This window comes from Solanum dulcamara, chromosome 1 (genome assembly GCF_947179165.1).
Source record: "Solanum dulcamara chromosome 1, daSolDulc1.2, whole genome shotgun sequence".
NCBI lineage: Eukaryota > Viridiplantae > Streptophyta > Magnoliopsida > Solanales > Solanaceae > Solanum > Solanum dulcamara.
The window spans coordinates 86,448,786-86,468,405 of record NC_077237.1 but is presented as its reverse complement, the minus strand read 5'-3'; the positions used below and the strand labels follow the sequence as shown (position 1 = coordinate 86,468,405).

Genomic DNA, 19,620 nt, shown 5'->3' with positions numbered 1-19,620 from the left:
AAGACTTATTATTTAATTAAAGTCGGACTCATATAAATAAAAGGAAAAATTATCAAATTACACACCTTATATTCTTATATTTTCAATTATTCCCTATCATTTGTAAAAATTTCAAAAATCCCTCTTCTAATACATATGAATGACGCTGATACATCGCGATTTGATACATAAGTCATTTTCATGATACATCGCTAGTTGATACAAACCATGTATCAATAAAAAACCAGATTTTGATGGATTCAATTATGTCCATGCTTTCATGATTTTATTGGAATCCATCATAGCATGAGCAGGGGCTCTAACAAACTTGAAGACACTTGTTTTACGGTGGTGTAAGAATTTGGAAGAGGTTCATCCCTCTCTTGGACATTGCAGAATGCTTACTTATTTGAGTTTGGATGATTGTCGCAAACTTAAGAAGCTTCCAAAATTTGTCTGCATGGAATCTCTTGAGGCTCTCAATCTCCTTGAATGCACAAGCTTAGAAGAATTTCCAGAAATCTGTGGAGATATGCGTAGCTTATCAAAACTCAGTCTAGGATCCCCGTGGATAAGAAGCTTACCCCCATCTCTCAGCGGCCTTAGAGAGATACAATTGACTGATTGTGAAATTCTTGAAAGTATTCCGGACGCTTTTCGAAATCTTAGAGATCTCCGTATTTCAGGTTGCAATAAACTTGCAGCACTGCCAAACAGCCTCTTTGAATCACAGAAATTGGAATTTCTTGAGATATCCCGATGTTCTGGATTGGTAAAGCTCCCCATATCTCTTGGAGTTCAAAAGAAGCTCCGTTTGTTAGAGATAGATAGATGTGAGAACTTAAAGGAGCTTCCAAGCTCTATTCAGCTGAAATCCCCTCATGAGCTCAAGATATCTAATTCCCCAAAATTATGTACATTTCCCGAATTCAAAGGAGATATGCATTGCTTGAGAGAACTGACTCTGAATTCTACTGGGATAAGAGAAGTACCTTCATCCATTGGGAATCTGAGCGGCCTTAAAGCTCTCTATCTGGAAGGTTGTGAAGATCTTGTAAGTCTACCAGACAGCCTCTGTAATTTGATGAATCTCCACACTCTTATCCTCTGCAGGTGCAAAAAGCTAGAGAAGCTTCCTGAAAACATTGGTGATTTGCAAGAGTTAGAGGAACTTGATGCGAGAGAAACTGCAATCTCCCAACCACCTCCCTCCATCACCAAGCTTTGCAAACTGCAGAAGTTAAGATTCTCACATGAACAACAATTTCAACATTCCCCAAGTTTCGTCTTGCATCAAGTGTCAGGTTTATCCTCCTTGACATCACTTGATCTTAGTAATTGCAACATATTGGGTGGACTTCTTGAGGATTTAGGATCTTTGCACTTGTTGGAAAAGTTGAATGTAAGTGGAAGCAATATTTCTTGTTTACCAAAAAGCTTCAAAAGGACTCTTACACCTTGAGCATCTGAACGTACAATTCTGTGAGAATCTTAATGAACTGCCAGGAGAGCTACCCCAAAAATTAAAGGAGCTATTTGCAGATTATCATTTAGCCTTGAAGAGTATCAGAGATCTCGTAATTGATTATCTTAAGCTGTTTAAGCGCTCGATATCCGACTGTGGAACTGTCAGGACATGCATCTAGATTTTGATCTATCCGGCCCGCTCATATATGAATGTTGAATATTCTCATCAAATTGATTTCTATTAATAATATTTTCTATTGCATGCAGTGTGACTTCCACCAAAGAGATTATTTTCTCATTTGTTTTCCTGATCAAGTCAGAATTCCAGAGTTGTTCGATTATGATCGGTTTATCAATCAAAAAGAGATCTCAATTGATCTGAACCCATCTTGGTATACCGATAAATTCATGGGTTTTTGGATAAGTTACGGTCCTACTACAAAGTACAGAAGATTAAGAGCTACATTGGTCTGCAAATCTGACCCTGAAAGAAAATATTCCTTGAAGTATTACATCCATGAAACATTGTCGTCCTTGTATCCTTTCATTTGTTGCGCCTACGTACCATTTGAAACATTGTGGCATGCTTCTGGCAATAAACAAGGGAAGAACACAAACGATTATTACATGTTGGAGGTATCTCAATTGGGCACCCCGGAGAAAGAACTATGCTGGGGAATTCGCCTGGAGTTTGAAAAGGATGCAACGAGTGATGCAAAGGTTTGTTTATGAGTTGTTTTAGATCACAAATTTTAAATAGTATGGAAAGAATATGTTCTACATTGTTGGTACAGTTGTATCAATGATAGATGGATGAAATTTTTATTTATAATGATGGTGTTCGAGTGAGAAACAACTTATCTACCCTTATAAGGTAAGTTAGCTTGCGTACACACCATCCTCTCAAGATTCCACTTGTGAGATTTCATTAAATATGCTGTTGATGGTGGTGTTGTATGAGTCATGATAAAGAGTACTTGCATCTGTGATAAAGCTAATTTGACTAAACATAGATATGTGTTATGTACGTGCACATCAAATATTTCACCAGGTATTTATTGCGTTCAACAAACACAAGTAAAAATTGATAACTCTTTTCCCTAAATCTCATTTTATGTGTGATTGTTATAACTTACGCATCCATGAGCATATATCTAAGAAATTATTCGCATATTTCTTTAATTAGGTGGATTTTCATTTTGTAATTCAAAATAAGTGATTATGTTGTCACATATATTTGTCAAATAGTTGTGGTACTAACACATTAAGTTTAGCAATTTAATAATCGATGAATTATTATACACTTGGACCAAGAAAAAAAGAATTGTTAGTCGAAATCCTAGAAGTCGTGTGCACTGAGAGCCACCTACTAGCCAAGGACCTGGCGGAGAATAGCAAGGGGGCACGAGGAATATCCTTCGTGGCTTTCCTTTATGGATATTTTACTTATATTCTATAATGAAAAAGTCTAATTATAATTTATCTCAATTTTTTTGGTAATTATTCGAATTTTTTTTTTCTCCATATTTCTGATACATACGAATGACGCTGATACATCGTGATTTGATACATAAGTCATTTTCATGATACATCGCTAGTTGATACAAACTAAACATTGTAATATCAATAAAACTTATGAATCAGCTTATAACACTTAATATATCATGAACACAACAAAAATAGTAGTAAAACTTATGTTTTACTGATACATTTTGTGTCTGGTTTGTATCAACTAGCGATGTATCATGAAAAGGACTTATGTATCAAATCGCGATGTATCAACATCATTCCTATGTATCAGAAGAGGGATTTTTGAAATTCTTACAAATGGTATGAAATAATTAAAAATATAAAAATATAAGGTGTGTAATTTGGTAATTTTTCCTTTATTTTCATACTCGATGAAATTAAAAAAAAGTCCACTAGAGATGGGCTGAAAACTACAGTAGAAGGGCTGGAATTGGGTGTCCTTATATCATTTGGGCCTGGTCTTACTATTGAGACAGTAGTTCTCAATAGTAAGCCCATTTAATGTATGCGATCGTCTTGCCTTTTTTACTTCTTTTTGAATTCACTTGGGGATCTAGAGCAGGTCTTTCTTGTATATCCCTCGTGTCGAGAGCTACTTCCTCGAATATCAACGCAGGGAGCCGCGAGGAGAGGAGCTGAAAGCCACTTGACTGGTTGGAGAGGGCCTTCTTCTTTTTCTTTATTTATTGAATTTTCTCATATTTTTCCTTCTATATCTTATATAGACTTTTAGCGTATAATAATTACCAATACGAGGACTATCGACTTCGCTTTCAACTTATAATAGAAGGGTCTCCTCTTCCTTCATTTCGTAAGCTTGCTCGCTTACCGTTTTTTTTTTTTAAAATTGTTGGGAGGTTGGGGGGGGGGGGGGTTACCACTTTAATGCTATGTTAAATAAGATATTATACAAATAATAGATACTATGTATTATTTATTCTTTTGATTAATTCATTTTAGGATAAGTACATTCAAAATAACCCAATATTATTTGCATAAAAATTATAATCAAATACAACTCCAATTTCAAAATAAAGTGAATTTTTTTTACAATAGTATATAATAGCTTGTATATGAGATATAATCTATAATATTATGTAATTATCTGTTTAAGATATTACTCTTTTAAAACAAATTTGATTGTCTATTTCAAGTAAATTAGTCAGAATGGATAATTTTAATAATTTTTAGAAATTAGAGTATAAAACATATTTAGGAAAAATATCGTACATTCAAATTCTAAATACATTTTTTGCAAAAAAAGTATGATCAAACACAACTCTTACTTCTAAATTTCAGACCATTTTATTTTACAGAATTTTTGCAAAAAAATCAAAACACAATACGAAAAATTCACTTTATTCAAAATTTGGAGCCAAAAATCTGAAATTTCAAATCCAACTTAGATGACAACTAAAGTTTTCCCGGTTTCAGCGGCAAGTGGTCCCTAGCCAAGTAACTTTAAAAAAAAACTATTTATTTTTTTACAAATAGAAGATTGTTTTTTTTTTAATTGAGTGTCCCTAAAAAGGACAAAAGAATGCCTCCTAATGAAAAATATATAATTCAAGATATACTATATACAAATCACAATAACAATATATCCATTGAAATTCAACAAGTGAGTTTGGGTAGTATAGAGTGTACGCAGACTTTACTACTATTTCATTAAGATAGAGAAGCTGTTTCCGGAAGACCATCAACTTAAAAGTATCAGCCCAAATAAGAAAGAAAAATATATCATAATGGCAAAAACAAAAAGCGATGCAAATTATACAAGACAAGACAGGATAAGAACAATAACAATAGCAAAATAATGTGATGATCGAGAGGCAATAACACACAACTATATTGGCACGCCTAGACCTACAATCAATTCTAAACAGTCATAGGGCAAGACATCATTCTATCCCTACGAACCTTCTACTCCTACTAACCTACTACCCTAATCCACGACCTCCACTCCTTTTTATCTAAGGTCATGTTCTTGGTGATATGGAGTTGCGCCATATCTTGTCTAATCACCTCGCTCCAATATTTTTTTGGTCTACCCCTACCCCTCCGCATTACCCCCAAATGAAGCCGCTCACACCTCCTAACTGATGCATCAACACCCCTTTTTTGCACATGGCCAAACCATTTCAGTCTCGTTTTTCTCATTTTGTCTGCCACAGAGGTCACTTCCACCTTCTCCCGAATAACCTCATTCCTAATCCCATCACTCCTAATGTGTCCATACATCCATTTCAGTATCCCATCTCCGCAACATGCACCTTCTGAACATGTGAGTTCTTGACTGGCCAGCATTCCACTTCATATAACAACACCGTTCTAACCACTGTTCACTTTTATTTATTTATTTTATTAAAAATATATTTATATTTTTCTTGGCGCGTTTAATATTTTAAGAGATAATTTTATTTTTTTATGTTTTAAACTTAACATTAATTATTTATTTATTAAATTATTTTTTAAAATTTAAAATTAAATATTAATTAATATAAATATTATTATAAAATATTTATATCAATTATTATTTCTTAAAAAACGTGCAGCATTCAAACTAAACAGATAAGTATGAATAAAAAAAATTATAATTATCCTTTAGGTGAAAAGTACCAACACTGCATATAAATTATGTCACCCACTATACACATGTAACAAGGAGAGCAACCTCACCTAACTAGAATTAGTTCTTGCTTTTGTGGGTGCTTTTTCTTGTGACATGTGCACAGTGGGTGACACAAAATTATGGGTGTGGCACTTAATTAGAGGTAGTCATAATAATAATAATTATGAATTCGATAAAATTTAATAATTTTAAATTAAATAATATATTTATATTTTAAAAATATTTGATATATAAATAATTTATTAATAAAGATAATTATAATTCAAAAAATTATAAATTAAAATATGTAGTTAAGGAAACATGATTGTTGATTATGGCCGTGTTTTTTTTTGGAAGATGATTTCATTTTGTGTTTGATATTCATATTAAAATTTGATTATATTTTAATTTTTATCAAAAAGTTTCACATTTAAAATTAAATCGCTTCATAACAAAAGTGACTGTATAATTTATGCTTAAGAAAATTCGAATTCTAAACCTTCGATTATAAAAAAATATTTACCACTTTATCACAATATCTTTGCCGGTCAATTGAGGATATATTATACTATATTTCTTTCTTAATTTGAGGATATCTTGCTCATATCTTTTACTCATGTTTAAAGAAGATTTCATCATTTCATTTGCTAAATATTGCAAGTTTGCAACATGTTTTTCGTCGCTTTATTTCCAAATAATGCGTTACTCTCAATATAAGTATCAAAAAAGAATGAAAAAATTATATAAATTGGATCTAATTTAAATTATTTAACTGAGTTGGATTACCCAAATTAATTACCTGTCCACTCTCTTGTTTTATTCACTGAACTATTATTTCTTCATGCTTGATACCATCGAAATATATATATATATACTCTAATGATATCTATATACTTTGATGGTATTAAACAGTAATTAAGTAATTTTTTCACTAAAATATTATTTGTTATATATGTATACTAATAATATCAAAGAGTAATTGAGTAGTGTTTTTTTTTATGCCATTAGAATATATATATATATATATATATATACTTCAATTATATTAAATAATAAACACGAATTAACAATTTAAAAAGATATAAGAATAAGAAGATAGCTATTTATAAATAGTTTTTTCTTTTTAGGCTACATGTGTTCTTTTCCCCAAAAGAATGTACTAGCCCAATCAAAACACCGTTCTTTTTATTGATCAATTGTTTCAAGGATATTTCATTTAAATTTGGAGATTTATTTTGCACAAAATTCAAAAGTTCTTTTATAAATTTAACTTCCATTGCGCCATGTCTGGTTTGATACTTATCTACTTGATAGTCGATTATTTTTTTATTCCCTTTAATAATGTTTTAAATTGGGTAACTATCTACCTGCACCAAGCATTTACCAAATTAATTTAACTTACTATAGTTATATGATTTAATGAAATAATAGTATACATTAAGTAATCACAATTAAGTGATCGCAATGAGTATAGAAACATAACTTTATACATCTGTTGACTTGATGTAAATATGTAATTTGGGTAAGTTTTTATCTTCAAATTATGTTTTTCATATTTTGCTTGATTTCACCATTTCTCCTATAAATGAGTACATCAAATTTTAAGACATAAATTTGTTCTTTTCTTATAGGTCTTGGATCTTAATATACAATTAAATCATTCTATAATAATGTTCTTAGTTTCGAGATCATTTTTACTGCTATAGCAATTGATTGTTATACACAAAGAACAGTAGTTGTCAATTAAATAATATTTGACTATCACAAGTAAAAAAATGTCAATTCTTAAGTTTAATCACACTTTGTATAGAAATGGAAATATTTTAATAATAAAAATATATTTTCATATAATATTCTTTTTTATAAATGATGTATTAAAGTATCAAACTATTTGATCTAAATCTCTGCCTGTTATTGGTGATCTTAGAAATTCTATTTCTATAAATATGATGAATTATTATATTATCAAAAAAAATGTTATAGAGATATAATTTTACAAAAAGTATGTTATTATAAAGATGATTATTATTGTTATAAGTAAAAAATTATAGAAAGGTAAAATATAATATAAAAAAATAATTGTTATAGTGAAATATATATATATGTATGTATGTATGTACACTCAAGTAACTAAGTGAATATTGACTACATTAATCTTGTTATCATTAAAATCAACTTATGAAACATATATAACCTTTAGATAAACAACAAAAAAAATGTGACAATCCAATCAAAGGAATTATGCAATAACCAACTCGCCATAAATTATAATAAATAGTAACTTACTAAACAAGAATCAAGTTGGTTAACAGTATTCATAATTGTAAATCATGATTAGGGAACATGCAAAAACAATGGAGCAAAGCTAGAAATACATGCTTGATAGATATTGGAATGATGGACAAAAGTTATTAACAATTTCAGTAGTTGTTATAATAATTTTAGCAAACTATCAAAGTTGTTGGGATAAGTTCAATAGTTATTTCAATAACTTTAAAACTTATTTCGTAATTGTTAACAACTTCAATAACTATTAAAGCAACTTTACGATTTTGATGATTTGAATATATTTTTCTTCATATGAATGATAATTAGGTGATTTAAAATCACCAAAACCATTTTTTAATGATTTCAAAATTTGGTATTAAGTTTCTCTAGAATGCTTTTGATGAGTACCAACAACACATGCTAAAAACGATAATCAAATTTTCATATTCAAACTTTCAACCACAATACACCTAACAGTGAATTTTGTTATTTTGAGACCGATAAAAAATATCAATTTTTTTTTATTATAAATAGGTGTGAATACATAAACAAAAAAAGTTTGAGACTCATAAAAAATATCTCCCAGTTAAAAGTTAAAGACAAATTTTTTACTTTAAAAAAATTCAACCCCTCATTTATAATCGAAGGGCCAATTACTATCTCCGTTTCATTTTAAATGTTGTTTAATATTTTAAGTTTTGATATACCCATTAAATTTTTTGGTTACTTGCATTAATAACTAATATTCCCTCAATTTCAATTTAAGTATCTTAGTTACTATTCGAACAACTAAAGAATATAAATTTTTTAATCATAATTTTTAAAAATATTCTAAATTATTAACTATTTTAACTTATAATACTTTTTATTTAATTTCTAAATATATAAATTATATTTTACAAAATTATTCAAATTCACATAGAATATTAATTAATTTGACACTCGTATTCCAAAGGAAAGACAATTTTTTTGAAACATAAGGAGTATTTGATTTAAGTTAAAGTTCATATCTCTTCAAATTCAGTTTTATCTATTTTTAATAAATTAAGTGCACGAATACATTTGAAAATAATAATAATTAATTAATATTTCTTTAATTTCCTAAATCGATGCTTAAATTCGAAAAAGAAAAGTACATTTAAAAATAGATTGGATATAATACATAATACAATAAAGATAAAAAGATTCCTTTATTTTCTGTTTCAGACAAATCCTGTCTTTTTCTTCATTTCCATGGAGAAATCTCAATATTTCTCTGCAAAACCCTAAATTTTCTCCATTTTTTTTTCTTCCCATGAGCTAATTTGTGTGTAAAAGATACAAATTCTTCTTCAGTTTGCTTGTTTTTCTATGGAAATGGGTTCTGTTGTTGGATTAGAAGACGTTAATTTCCCTACTGAACCGAAAACTCCAACACCCACCATGATTTTCCCTAAAATTGAGCCGAAACTTGAACCCCTTGATGAATTTACCCCTCAATCGACAAACCCCATTTCGAATTTCAGTTTCAATTTCAATTTCAATTCTAGTTCAGGTTTCAGTAATACTACTCCCCAGCAGCAGCAGGAGGAGGTTAATGCTACTAGTTCTCAAATTCCAAGCTCAAATGAGACAGGTGTGCATTCGGAGTATACTCGAATATCTGATCTTTTTCGAACTGCTTTTGCTCAGAGGTTACAGAGACATGGAGATGTTGAAGCTTTTGAGGATCCGGGTTGTCGAGCGATTGTTCCTGTCAGCGATGATTCACAGGTACTAGGGGTTGTTAAATTTAGCTCATATAAGAAATTCTAAATCAAATCTCGGAGAAGTTTGGGTTAAAAAATGGAATAAAATGGAATTTCTTTGTTAGTTTGGTTTGAGTTGATTTGGGGTTATGATGATTTTTTAGATGAATTTGATATAATGCTTACTGACCCAAGTAGTTTTTTGGTGGGTTGGATAGAACCTTTTTAATTCGTCAACTTAATCTCAGGTTTCTGATATCGTTGTTGCAAGAAGGAAGTATGAGAAGAGGTCATCGGAGTTGGTTAGAGTGACAGATCTTAAACCAGAGGATGAACGATATTTCCGTGACCTGATTCGAAAGACACGAATGTTATACGATTCTTTACGAATTTTTGTAAATTTAGAGGAAGACAACAACCAACATTTGGGTCCTGGTAGACAGACTAGAGCAAGGGGGGACTTGAAGGCATCACAAATGATGAGGGAGCATGGACTTTGGTTGAATCGTGATAAGCGTACTGTTGGTGCGATTCCAGGAGTGATTGTTGGTGATTTGTTCTTATATAGAATGGAGCTTTGTGTGGTAGGATTACATGGGACGCCTCAAGCTGGGATTGATTATCTTCCTGCTAACCAGAGCTCAAATGGGGAGCCAATTGCCACAAGTGTAATTGCTTCAGGGGGTTATGAGGATGATGAAGATGCTGGGGACGTGATTATATATACGGGGCAAGGTGGACAGGATAAGAACTCACGGCAAGTTGTTCATCAAAAGTTGGAAGGTGGGAATTTGGCATTGGAAAGGAGCATGCACTATGGAATTGAGGTGAGGGTAATTCGTGGCTTTAAATATGCTGGTAGTTCTAGTGGTAAAGTGTACGTTTATGATGGATTGTATAGAATCATGGAATCGTGGTTCGATGTGGGCAAGTCTGGATTTGGAGTGTATAAATATAAGCTTGTTAGGATTGAGAATCAGCCAGACATGGGAAGTGCTGTACTTAGATTTGCTGAGAGTCTTAGGACCAGACCACTGGAGGTAAGGCCCATGGGATACATTTCTCTTGATATATCCAGGAAAAAGGAAAATGTGCCTGTATTTTTGTTCAATGATATTGATAATGATCGTGATCCAGCTTGTTTTGACTATCTGTTGAAGACTGTATTTCCTCCATATGTCTATCAGCATGCGGGAAATGGTTCAGGTTGTGAGTGCACCGATGGGTGTGGGAATAGTTGCTTTTGCGCAATGAAAAATGGTGGACACTTTGCATATGATATGAATGGGATCTTGTTGAGAGGAAAGCCAGTTATTTTTGAATGTGGACCACATTGTTCATGTCCTCCAACTTGTTGGAATCGAGTTAGCCAGAAAGGTGTGAGGAACAGGTTTGAAGTATTTCGGTCTATGGAGACTGGTTGGGGGGTTAGATCGTTGGACCTCATCCTAGCAGGGTCTTTTATTTGTGAATATACTGGTGTTGTGCTCACACAAGAGCAAGCTCAAATATTTACAATGAATGGTGATAGTTTAATCTATCCAAGTCATTTTTCTGAGAGATGGGCGGAATGGGGAGATTTGTCCCGAATAGATTCTAATTACGTCCGACCGGCATACCCCTCCATTCCTCCTTTGGATTTTGCGATGGATGTTTCTAGAATGAGGAATTTAGCCTGTTACATGAGTCACAGTTCAAGCCCCAATGTTCTAGTACAGCCTGTGCTGTATGATCATAATAATGTATCTTTCCCTCACCTCATGCTCTTTGCAATGGAGAATATCCCTCCCCTAAGGGAGCTCAGCATAGATTATGGAATGGCTGATGATTGCACAGGGAAGCTTGCCATATGCAATTGACTAACTCATAGGAATTGGTGCAGTTTTCAATGTGATGCAGCATAGCTATTTTTGGCACACCATGTACTAAGGTAAGAAACCATTAATAGCTAATAAATCCTGTAGAGTTTGAAATTATGACAGTCATCATAACATTATCTTGAATTGCTGGTTTTGCTATTAGATTCTGTAAATTGGTCGTCTTTGAACTGTAGCTGCATGTGATCTTTGTTTTTTGCATCTTTCTTTATATGCTGATTGAAGTCCTTTGCACTTTGATTTCCTGGAGTGATTCTGTTCATAGCTGGCAGTCTTAATTTCGTGTAGCTCTGACAACCTCTTTGGCATGTCACTGTCCTTGCTTTACAATTTTAGAACCCACACAACCTATTTGAATATGCATACAATAGATTAGTAGTAAAGGCATTTCAAATGCATTTGAGTGTACTTCCTTTTTCAATAAATTTGAACCAGATGTCCTGTAATTATTCAGAGGCAGATAATAGTTCTATTGGCTCTACTTTTTTCTATTTGTACATTTTGTTCTGTGCTTTCTCTGTGTAAGAAGCTTCCAGGTTTACTTCAATAAAGCAAATAGGCTTCCAATTTAGCCGTGAAAAATTATATACACTAGAAGTGTTGAAATTTGAAGTATTAACTGCACCAAACAGGACAAAAGAAGAGTGTAGCCTCTGCCATCTTTGATTAGTTTCTTTCTGCTTTAGTACCAAATAGCATTATCTGTCACTTATTTAGGAGTATCAAATAGCATTATCTGACAAAATGTTCTCATTTTAGGAGTGCTCAAATGTTTCTGTTGAAGTACCTTAACAGATTGAGAATAGTCTCTGTTAGTATCTCAAAGGCAATCAAGACACTATTCAGTAAAATGTCATTTACACACCTTTTTTCTGAAGGAAAATTGTGGCTTTTCCACTTTATGTGCTACTCGCCTCTTCTGATAAGTAACAGTAATAACCCATCTTGCTAATGTATGTGCTTTCTTGATGATTGTGCATCTTGTTTAATGCTACTTGTCCTATACATTGTTCTGTTTTTCCTTGTGGATTTCATTCACTTGCATATATGGCGGGAGGACCTATAATAATTATACTTTATTTGAGTAAAGTGAACTTCATAGAACGTCGGGGAGAAAAACTTAGAATATTATAAGCTCCTTTTTACATGTTCTATTTCCTGGTTTTGGACATCAGTATACTCGATGCTTATACCTTTGTTATGTTGGAGAGAATCTAGCATGAAATTTAGTAAGCTACTGACTTGTGGTCGTCACCTAAGTTGCGCGGACTCTTCACTTTTGATGCTGTACCCGTATCGGTTTCTTCGAAAATACACTACTTTTGGAGAATCCGACACGCACATGCTGACACTTTTGAAGAGTTCAAGCAACATAGGCCGTCACTAACATCAATGTTAGCTAGACATTCAGCTGACGTTGAATTATTTCTTGTGCAGATGACGGGAGGTTGTTGGTGAACCTTTTCCCTGTTTCTTTTGCTCGCTAATACTCGCAATCTATAGAATCTAGCCCACATAACCTAGATTTCAAGGCGTGTTCAATGACTGCCTGAGAAGATAGAAGAAAGCTTCTTGCAGCAACTAACTTGGGAGTAATATTCTTACCCATTATAAGAACTCATGTTATAGTATTAGCTGCATCATGTTTGTGTCTTTTGTTCTCAAAAAAGGAAAAAGAAAACCTATTAGCTTGTAAATATGAAGATCGAACTTCATATGATCATGTACAGAAAATTATATCAATCCTGTGCCATGGATAGTTGTAATCGAGAGGTCAAATGCCTTTTGTCGTTCAAGTTAACAGAGGAGGTAGAGCTAGATGGTTTCAAATTTGTAATGCATGGTTTTTCAAGGATTGAAGAGGTAAACTAAATTTGGGGATTCTATATTCAATTTTCACCCTTCTGAATATGGCAATGCAAGAGATAGATCATCTCGTGGCTATTGAGAACGAATTAAATCTGAACAAAGGATGAGTACTTGATACCAGCTTTTTACTATCAAGATGGTGTCAACTTTCAAATTTTTGATTAAACAAGAAACATATTGTTATCTGATGCATTGGGTATCATATTGGTTTGTAGTTACCATGAGAAGTACAAGTTGATAATTGGAATAATGTTTACTGTTATTTTTGTAAATTTGTTGCTAATGGACAACTTGTCGTCTTAACCTAAACATTTTTCTTTCTTAGATATGAACATATTTACTATGATTTTATGTGTGGAGTTTGAAGAGGTTAGCGTATGTAGATTTAACCCTTACCTTAAGAGTAGGGATGAGTAAGGAGGGATGGATTTTCTTTGCTAGACTAGATAGTCAGAGAAATGTACTTGCTAGCCTATATCCATTAAGATCAACAAGAGGGTAAAGGAGTAAACTTTCCTAATTGTGAAAATAGGAAATAGGAATTTCATATATATATATATATATATATATGTAATAATCTTTCAAATTTGTTTGTTCATCAAGCTCTCTTAAAGAAACAGTCCAAATGCAATACCACCAACATAGTCAGTATAATCCAAAAAGTTATATCTAGGAGGGTAAAATATATGTAGACTTTATCTTTATCTCATAAATGTAGATTGGTTGTTTTCGAAAGAGCTCGACTCAAGTAATACATATCAAGTTAGTTTGAAAAAGAAAAATTCAAAAGTAAAGAGATCATAATAAATAATAGGGAAAACATTTCATATCAATCAAAAGACAAAGGGCAGTAACAATAGCCAAATAATGTGATAGCCGAAACACAAGAAATGAAAAATAACATAAATCGTAGGACAAGAAACTACGAAAATAATGTTACTATTACTAGTATGAAGGGACAAAATCGATACAATACACCAAACTATCACCAAGCCTATCCCGCAAGAAAGCAAGACAATGATCGGTTGGTTACCTACTAATCTTTTATTCTAACCGCGACTTTTTATCATTCCATTTATGATCGTGTTCTATATTAACCAAAAATAATAGAAACGTGGTCGGCAGGATTCGAACCTGCGCGGGCAAAGCCCACATGATTTCTAGTCATGCCCGATAACCACTCCGGCACGACCACTTGCTGTTCTATTTCAACCGTTTTAATATATTTGATTTAGTTTTACTTGACACGAAATTTAAAAAATAAAGACTTTGAAATTTGAGATTTTAATAAGTCATAAATGTTTCTATGACTATAAATCATTTCATTAACAGTAAAATTATCATATTAAAGTCAGATTGTTATTAAACGTATTATTGTTTTGGGACTAATTAAAAAGAAAAGTGAGTCATATAAATTGAGACAAAAAGAACCGATTTTCTGAATTGTAAATATATATAAATAATTGTTGGTATATTTATTTATTTATTAATGAAGTTCAGCTTAATTTTACGAACTTTCTGTACTTCAAAGTAATGTGTTACTATATATTATACTGTCAAGTTGTCAAATACTCAAAATTATGTATTTATTGATTTGCAATCCTAATCTTTGTATTGTTAACATTCAGATTTCAGAGTACTAGCTATAGCATAACTCATTCAATGAAGTTACTGTTGAATACTACGTGAAAAGCATACGTCAACCGAAGAAATAACAAGACCCAGAATATAAAAGATCATAACATGAGCGATATATTCGACATATTTGGATTCACACACACACATATATATATATATATATATATATATATATATATATATATATATATATATATATATATGCGCGCTAATTATAAATCTTATCAAGAGTTACACATTGTCAAAAAGTCTTCATCTGTTATTTTTGGGATTTAAAGTCGAGAGACTTTATCATGTGAGTTCTTAGAGGAACACAATAACAACAAATAACAGCATATTCGGTGCAATCTCACAAACTGAATTTGGGGAGAGTGATGTGTACGCAAATCTTATTTCCGATAGTTCCTTGGGTCAAGCAACGCATATAAAAAAAAGTACGAAAAAAATAAAGTAACGAAAACAGTCATGCTGAAAATAATGAACAGAAAAACAATAATAATATAAAGGTCGAACAAACATTTTGTATCAGCTATATAAGTGGTTTTAAGAACTAGCTTGAATGAAGCTTACATTAGACAGAAAAAATAATTTCAAAACAAAAATTGGTACTATAAAAAAAAAGTACTCTCAAAATGTGTACTCTTTGCTTCTCTACTTGTGCTATTTTCCTATATGGTCTTTCCACGCTGTGGTTTCATTTCATTTGCTAATTAAGTGAACTTCATGTTCTACATACCAAGTCCTTTGGCCTCAGTAGTCCTCATGATTCTTAGCCTTTTCACAGTGCTCAAAAACATCCTACAAGACAATGCAAACAAACATGTCAGCAAAAACAGATACAAAATTTAAAATTTATGGATTCGTACGACGATGATGATTTCTTGAAAATATAAACATATATGTCAAGATTTTTTATTTTCTTAATTATAATCGTGATGTTCGAGCCAACTTACATGTACCTTGATTAATTCCACGAAATACCTATACCACCTCCCACCAGCAACAAATACTAGGTAACTGTTGTATGCCAAGATTTTAACTAAATATACAACACTAAATTATGAGAAATATTTCTTACCTCCATGGAACATCTCCAACAAGCATCCAATCTCCATCTTTATCCTCATATGTGAGAACAAACTCTGATGATCCATCCAAGAGCTTACATGACTTTGTTACTTGTTCCTTTTCTCCACCTATTTCAAATAAGAACAAAATGCAATTAAGCATCATAGTATACAATATACCACTAACAAGAACAATCACACTAAAATATACTATCTTGGCTTTGAGGGTAGAAAGGTTTCCTCTTAAATGTGCTTTATACCATGCGAATTTAAATTAGTCGAAATCATAATAGGATATCAGAAATTGAGTGGAAAACCAAGTGTCTGATATCCATATTATAGCAAAGTTATTAGTCAGGAAACATTTTCAGTTCCAACTAATATCAACATCGAATTCAGAATTTAGGTTTGTTAGGTTCAACCTCTAAGGATTTACTATTTAACCCATTCGGTTTTTTCCACATATTCATGTTTCGGGTCAAAATCACTATATTCAGTTGACCCCAACAAAGTAGGTTGTATACGCTAAACTATTCTATTTGGACTTCTCAAAAATATTGTCAAACGTATGTCTGATCCTTAAAAAATGCACTACTTTTGAATAATCTGACATGCACCCCGTTGCCATTTTGTAACACCATAAGATTTCAAAGACAATTTAGTAACTATGATAGATATCTCAACTTACAATTTGTAAAATTGGTAGTTTGGGCTGATTTGAAGAACATTTCCTCCAAGATTTTGGCTAAGGTTTCATAGCAAGTGTGAGAACTCAAATCCACTTTTCTTCCAATTGTCAATCCATCCATATTCACCTTTATAAAATCTACATCATTATTCTTGGTATTTCCATGATTAATTTTCTTGTTTGAACTCTCAATTTTTTTGTTCACATTTTCTTCTTGATCAACATTTGTAATCTTTGATTGATTAAAACTGTTCATCCTGTAAGTCCTTATTGGTGGCCATCCCACAACCTGACTGCTTCAAAACATGCAATTATTGGTTAGAAATAACTAAGGTTAATATCTAAAGAAAGCAATTATATGAACATAGTAATGTGCATGAACCAAAGAAACAATTTTATTAATTAGAGAGAATTAAAGTAAAAAGATAATCATTTTTTGTATAATTATTTGGTATTCGAAAATCACTCATTTGATTAATCCCAAACAACATAACAATAGCAATAACATATTCGGTGTAATCCTACAGGTAGAGTCTATGGAGAGTAGAGTATCCACAGACCTTACCCCCTCCAAGACTCCTAACTCAAGAGGTTGAGAGATTGTTTTCGAAAGATTCGACTCAAGAAACACACAGAGATAAAAAAACATAACATATATACAAGAAATAATCGATAGTAACAATAGTTTTTCTAACATAAATATAAAGCTGATAATTTTTCATTAAGAATCACATTCATCCCGCCAGTGTGTTGGCGTCGATGAAGGTTTAAAGCCTCTTTCCTTCAACACCGAAATCATAATTTTATGTGTCTTCGCAACTTTAAAAGCCAGAAACAATCACTTCAAAGCCATAACTGAAGTAAAAACTCCTAAAATAATCACCAAATTTACCAAAAAAAACTTAATTATATCCTCATCATACCCTTTCATCATAAATCTTTTTCATAAATCAAATGGAAAATTATCATGGTGAAGCTATAACAAAAAAGACTACTGCTTAACATTTAATTGCACAATTTGTCTTTCAAATAGCCTGATCTTTAAATATTGCTCCTAACAATCTAATTTATGCCTAGCGTGGGACATAAGTTCTGTAAGGTTACGAGACACAACTTATGAAATATTATAATGTGAAAATATAAATTTATGCACAACGAAAAAAGTTATTTACCTGGCACTTGTAGAAGCAGATCCAATATTCTCATTAGTACAAATATTATTATATCTGCCTGTAATAAATCCATTAGGAAAATCTTTAGCAGTCAAGATTCTACCATACTCACACCATGTTGTTGATGATTTGTTAACCTTTGTAACACTACTTGGGCCTAGGCCCAAGCCCAATTCAAGCCCAGTTTCATCACTGTAAGATGAATTACTCTCTGAACACATGTCCATTTTTGATGCAAAACAAATATTGAAGTTCAAGAAATGGATGAGAATGAAGTGATCATATATATATATTGGAAGAGAATTAATTAAATTAATTAATAATAAAAATGTTATATATGGGACCCAAATGTTTGCCATTGAGCCAAGTATTTTTTTTAATTAAATAAAATAATTAAACAGATGAATTCTTCCTCTTCAAGTTTCATTTGAAATCATTTCAACTTTCTTTTTGCCACTATGTACTTGAATGGGTTATTTCCATGTCCCCTATAGCTTTTAAGAACTTTTCTCCTTTCTTATTCACTTTTTGTCCAAATGTTGGGATTAAAACTTACAATGAATATAATTTCCTTAGTACAACTAAAGGTTACGATGAAGTGACAAATATTATTATATTTTCAATACTTGAAAAAAAGAATTTGAGTGTGAAATTATTTTTTAAGAAGCAATTTTTTCTCTTAAGGTGGAAATGTCTATATGAATTAAAATTAATAAGGCCTCAAACGAATATCAAATACCAAATAAAAAATTGAAGAAAAAAATATTCCTAAACTCCTTGAAAATTTGGTAGTTTATTGTTTTTAGCTTACGTCCACCTATGATGGTTTTGGTTCACACTCCATTTATCTTAATCTTAATGAATAGAGTTACTCGATATCTGTTGTTGATATGAGATGATAGGAGATCATCTGTAAAATTAATTGTGTTATGCACAAGCTGACCCAAACATTACGATCATCACCTAAAAATTAAGGTAATTGTGTTACGCATATATGCTGAACTAAACACCACGACTATCATCTGAAAATTCCTTTATATGTTAAACTTTGTTTGTTCAACTATTTATGAGACAAATTATTTGATGGCTGTCCAACGAGGTTGGATCTTATTACATAGTTGTTGATTCATTTGAATTCTTAAAGCTCAGACTTGGATTTACTTGTGTAAAATCCATTGAAATTACTAAAGATATTAAACTATGACCTTATAATTCAAATAAATTGATGGATTGAATTAAGTAAAACCTGAATCCACAACTTATATAATTAAATTCCTGAATTCATCTCTGATCTCAAATAATTAAGCTTTATATACGTAACTTTGGACTATATATTTAGGGGTCAAATTAGAATTTTTTGTCTGTCTATCAAAAACTCTCTCTCTATATTTATAAAATAGGAATAAAATCGCATACACCCCATTCTTTTTCAATATTAGTAGAACAAATTATTTATTTAATTCTAGATGGTGAATATATGGCACAAAGCCACTATTAGGTCTATCTTTTTGAAAGCAAAAGGTTAAGTGATAGTTGTCTTCTGAATAATAGACAAACAACACAAAGAAAGCAAATAAATAAAGTATATTGAAGCCAAAAAATATGTAGTAGACTATGCCTTTGGCTTGTGAAAAGAATCAACCTTTTACACATTAACCCATGAGTTTTATGCTAAAGTTGAGACACTCAATTAGTTTGACTAATTAAGATTTTCTAAATCCTTGGTT

General features: G+C 31.7%; 3 protein-coding genes and 1 non-coding gene across 4 annotated transcripts; 2 read left to right on the top strand and 2 right to left on the bottom strand.

Annotated features, from left to right (window-relative positions):
• The first annotated feature begins 27 nt into the window (after positions 1 to 27).
• Positions 28 to 2,388, top strand: LOC129882824 (disease resistance protein RPV1-like). Its single transcript, XM_055957291.1, has one exon. It carries the CDS (start codon positions 377 to 379, stop codon positions 1,439 to 1,441), a length of 1,065 nt encoding a protein of 354 aa, XP_055813266.1. The 5' UTR covers positions 28 to 376; the 3' UTR covers positions 1,442 to 2,388.
• A 6,678-nt stretch (positions 2,389 to 9,066) lies between these two features.
• On the top strand, positions 9,067 to 13,345 carry LOC129882809 (histone-lysine N-methyltransferase family member SUVH9-like). Its single transcript, XM_055957271.1, has 3 exons — positions 9,067 to 9,607; positions 9,831 to 11,512; positions 12,897 to 13,345. Exons 1-2 carry the CDS (start codon positions 9,206 to 9,208, stop codon positions 11,439 to 11,441), a joined length of 2,013 nt encoding a protein of 670 aa, XP_055813246.1. The 5' UTR covers positions 9,067 to 9,205; the 3' UTR covers positions 11,442 to 11,512; positions 12,897 to 13,345.
• Positions 13,346 to 14,441: 1,096 nt separating this feature from the next.
• Positions 14,442 to 14,523, bottom strand: TRNAS-AGA (transfer RNA serine (anticodon AGA)). The gene has a single exon. It is a non-coding gene; the product is annotated as a tRNA-Ser (tRNA).
• Positions 14,524 to 15,461: 938 nt separating this feature from the next.
• Positions 15,462 to 18,128, bottom strand: LOC129890542 (auxin-responsive protein IAA13-like). The gene is made up of 4 exons (XM_055966080.1): positions 17,894 to 18,128; positions 16,722 to 17,014; positions 16,045 to 16,162; positions 15,462 to 15,764 (listed from the first exon to the last, which is right to left on the bottom strand). The coding sequence occupies exons 1-4, from the start codon at positions 18,118 to 18,120 to the stop codon at positions 15,695 to 15,697; spliced, it is 708 nt and encodes a 235-aa protein (XP_055822055.1). The 5' UTR covers positions 18,121 to 18,128; the 3' UTR covers positions 15,462 to 15,694.
• Positions 18,129 to 19,620: the final 1,492 nt, after the last annotated feature.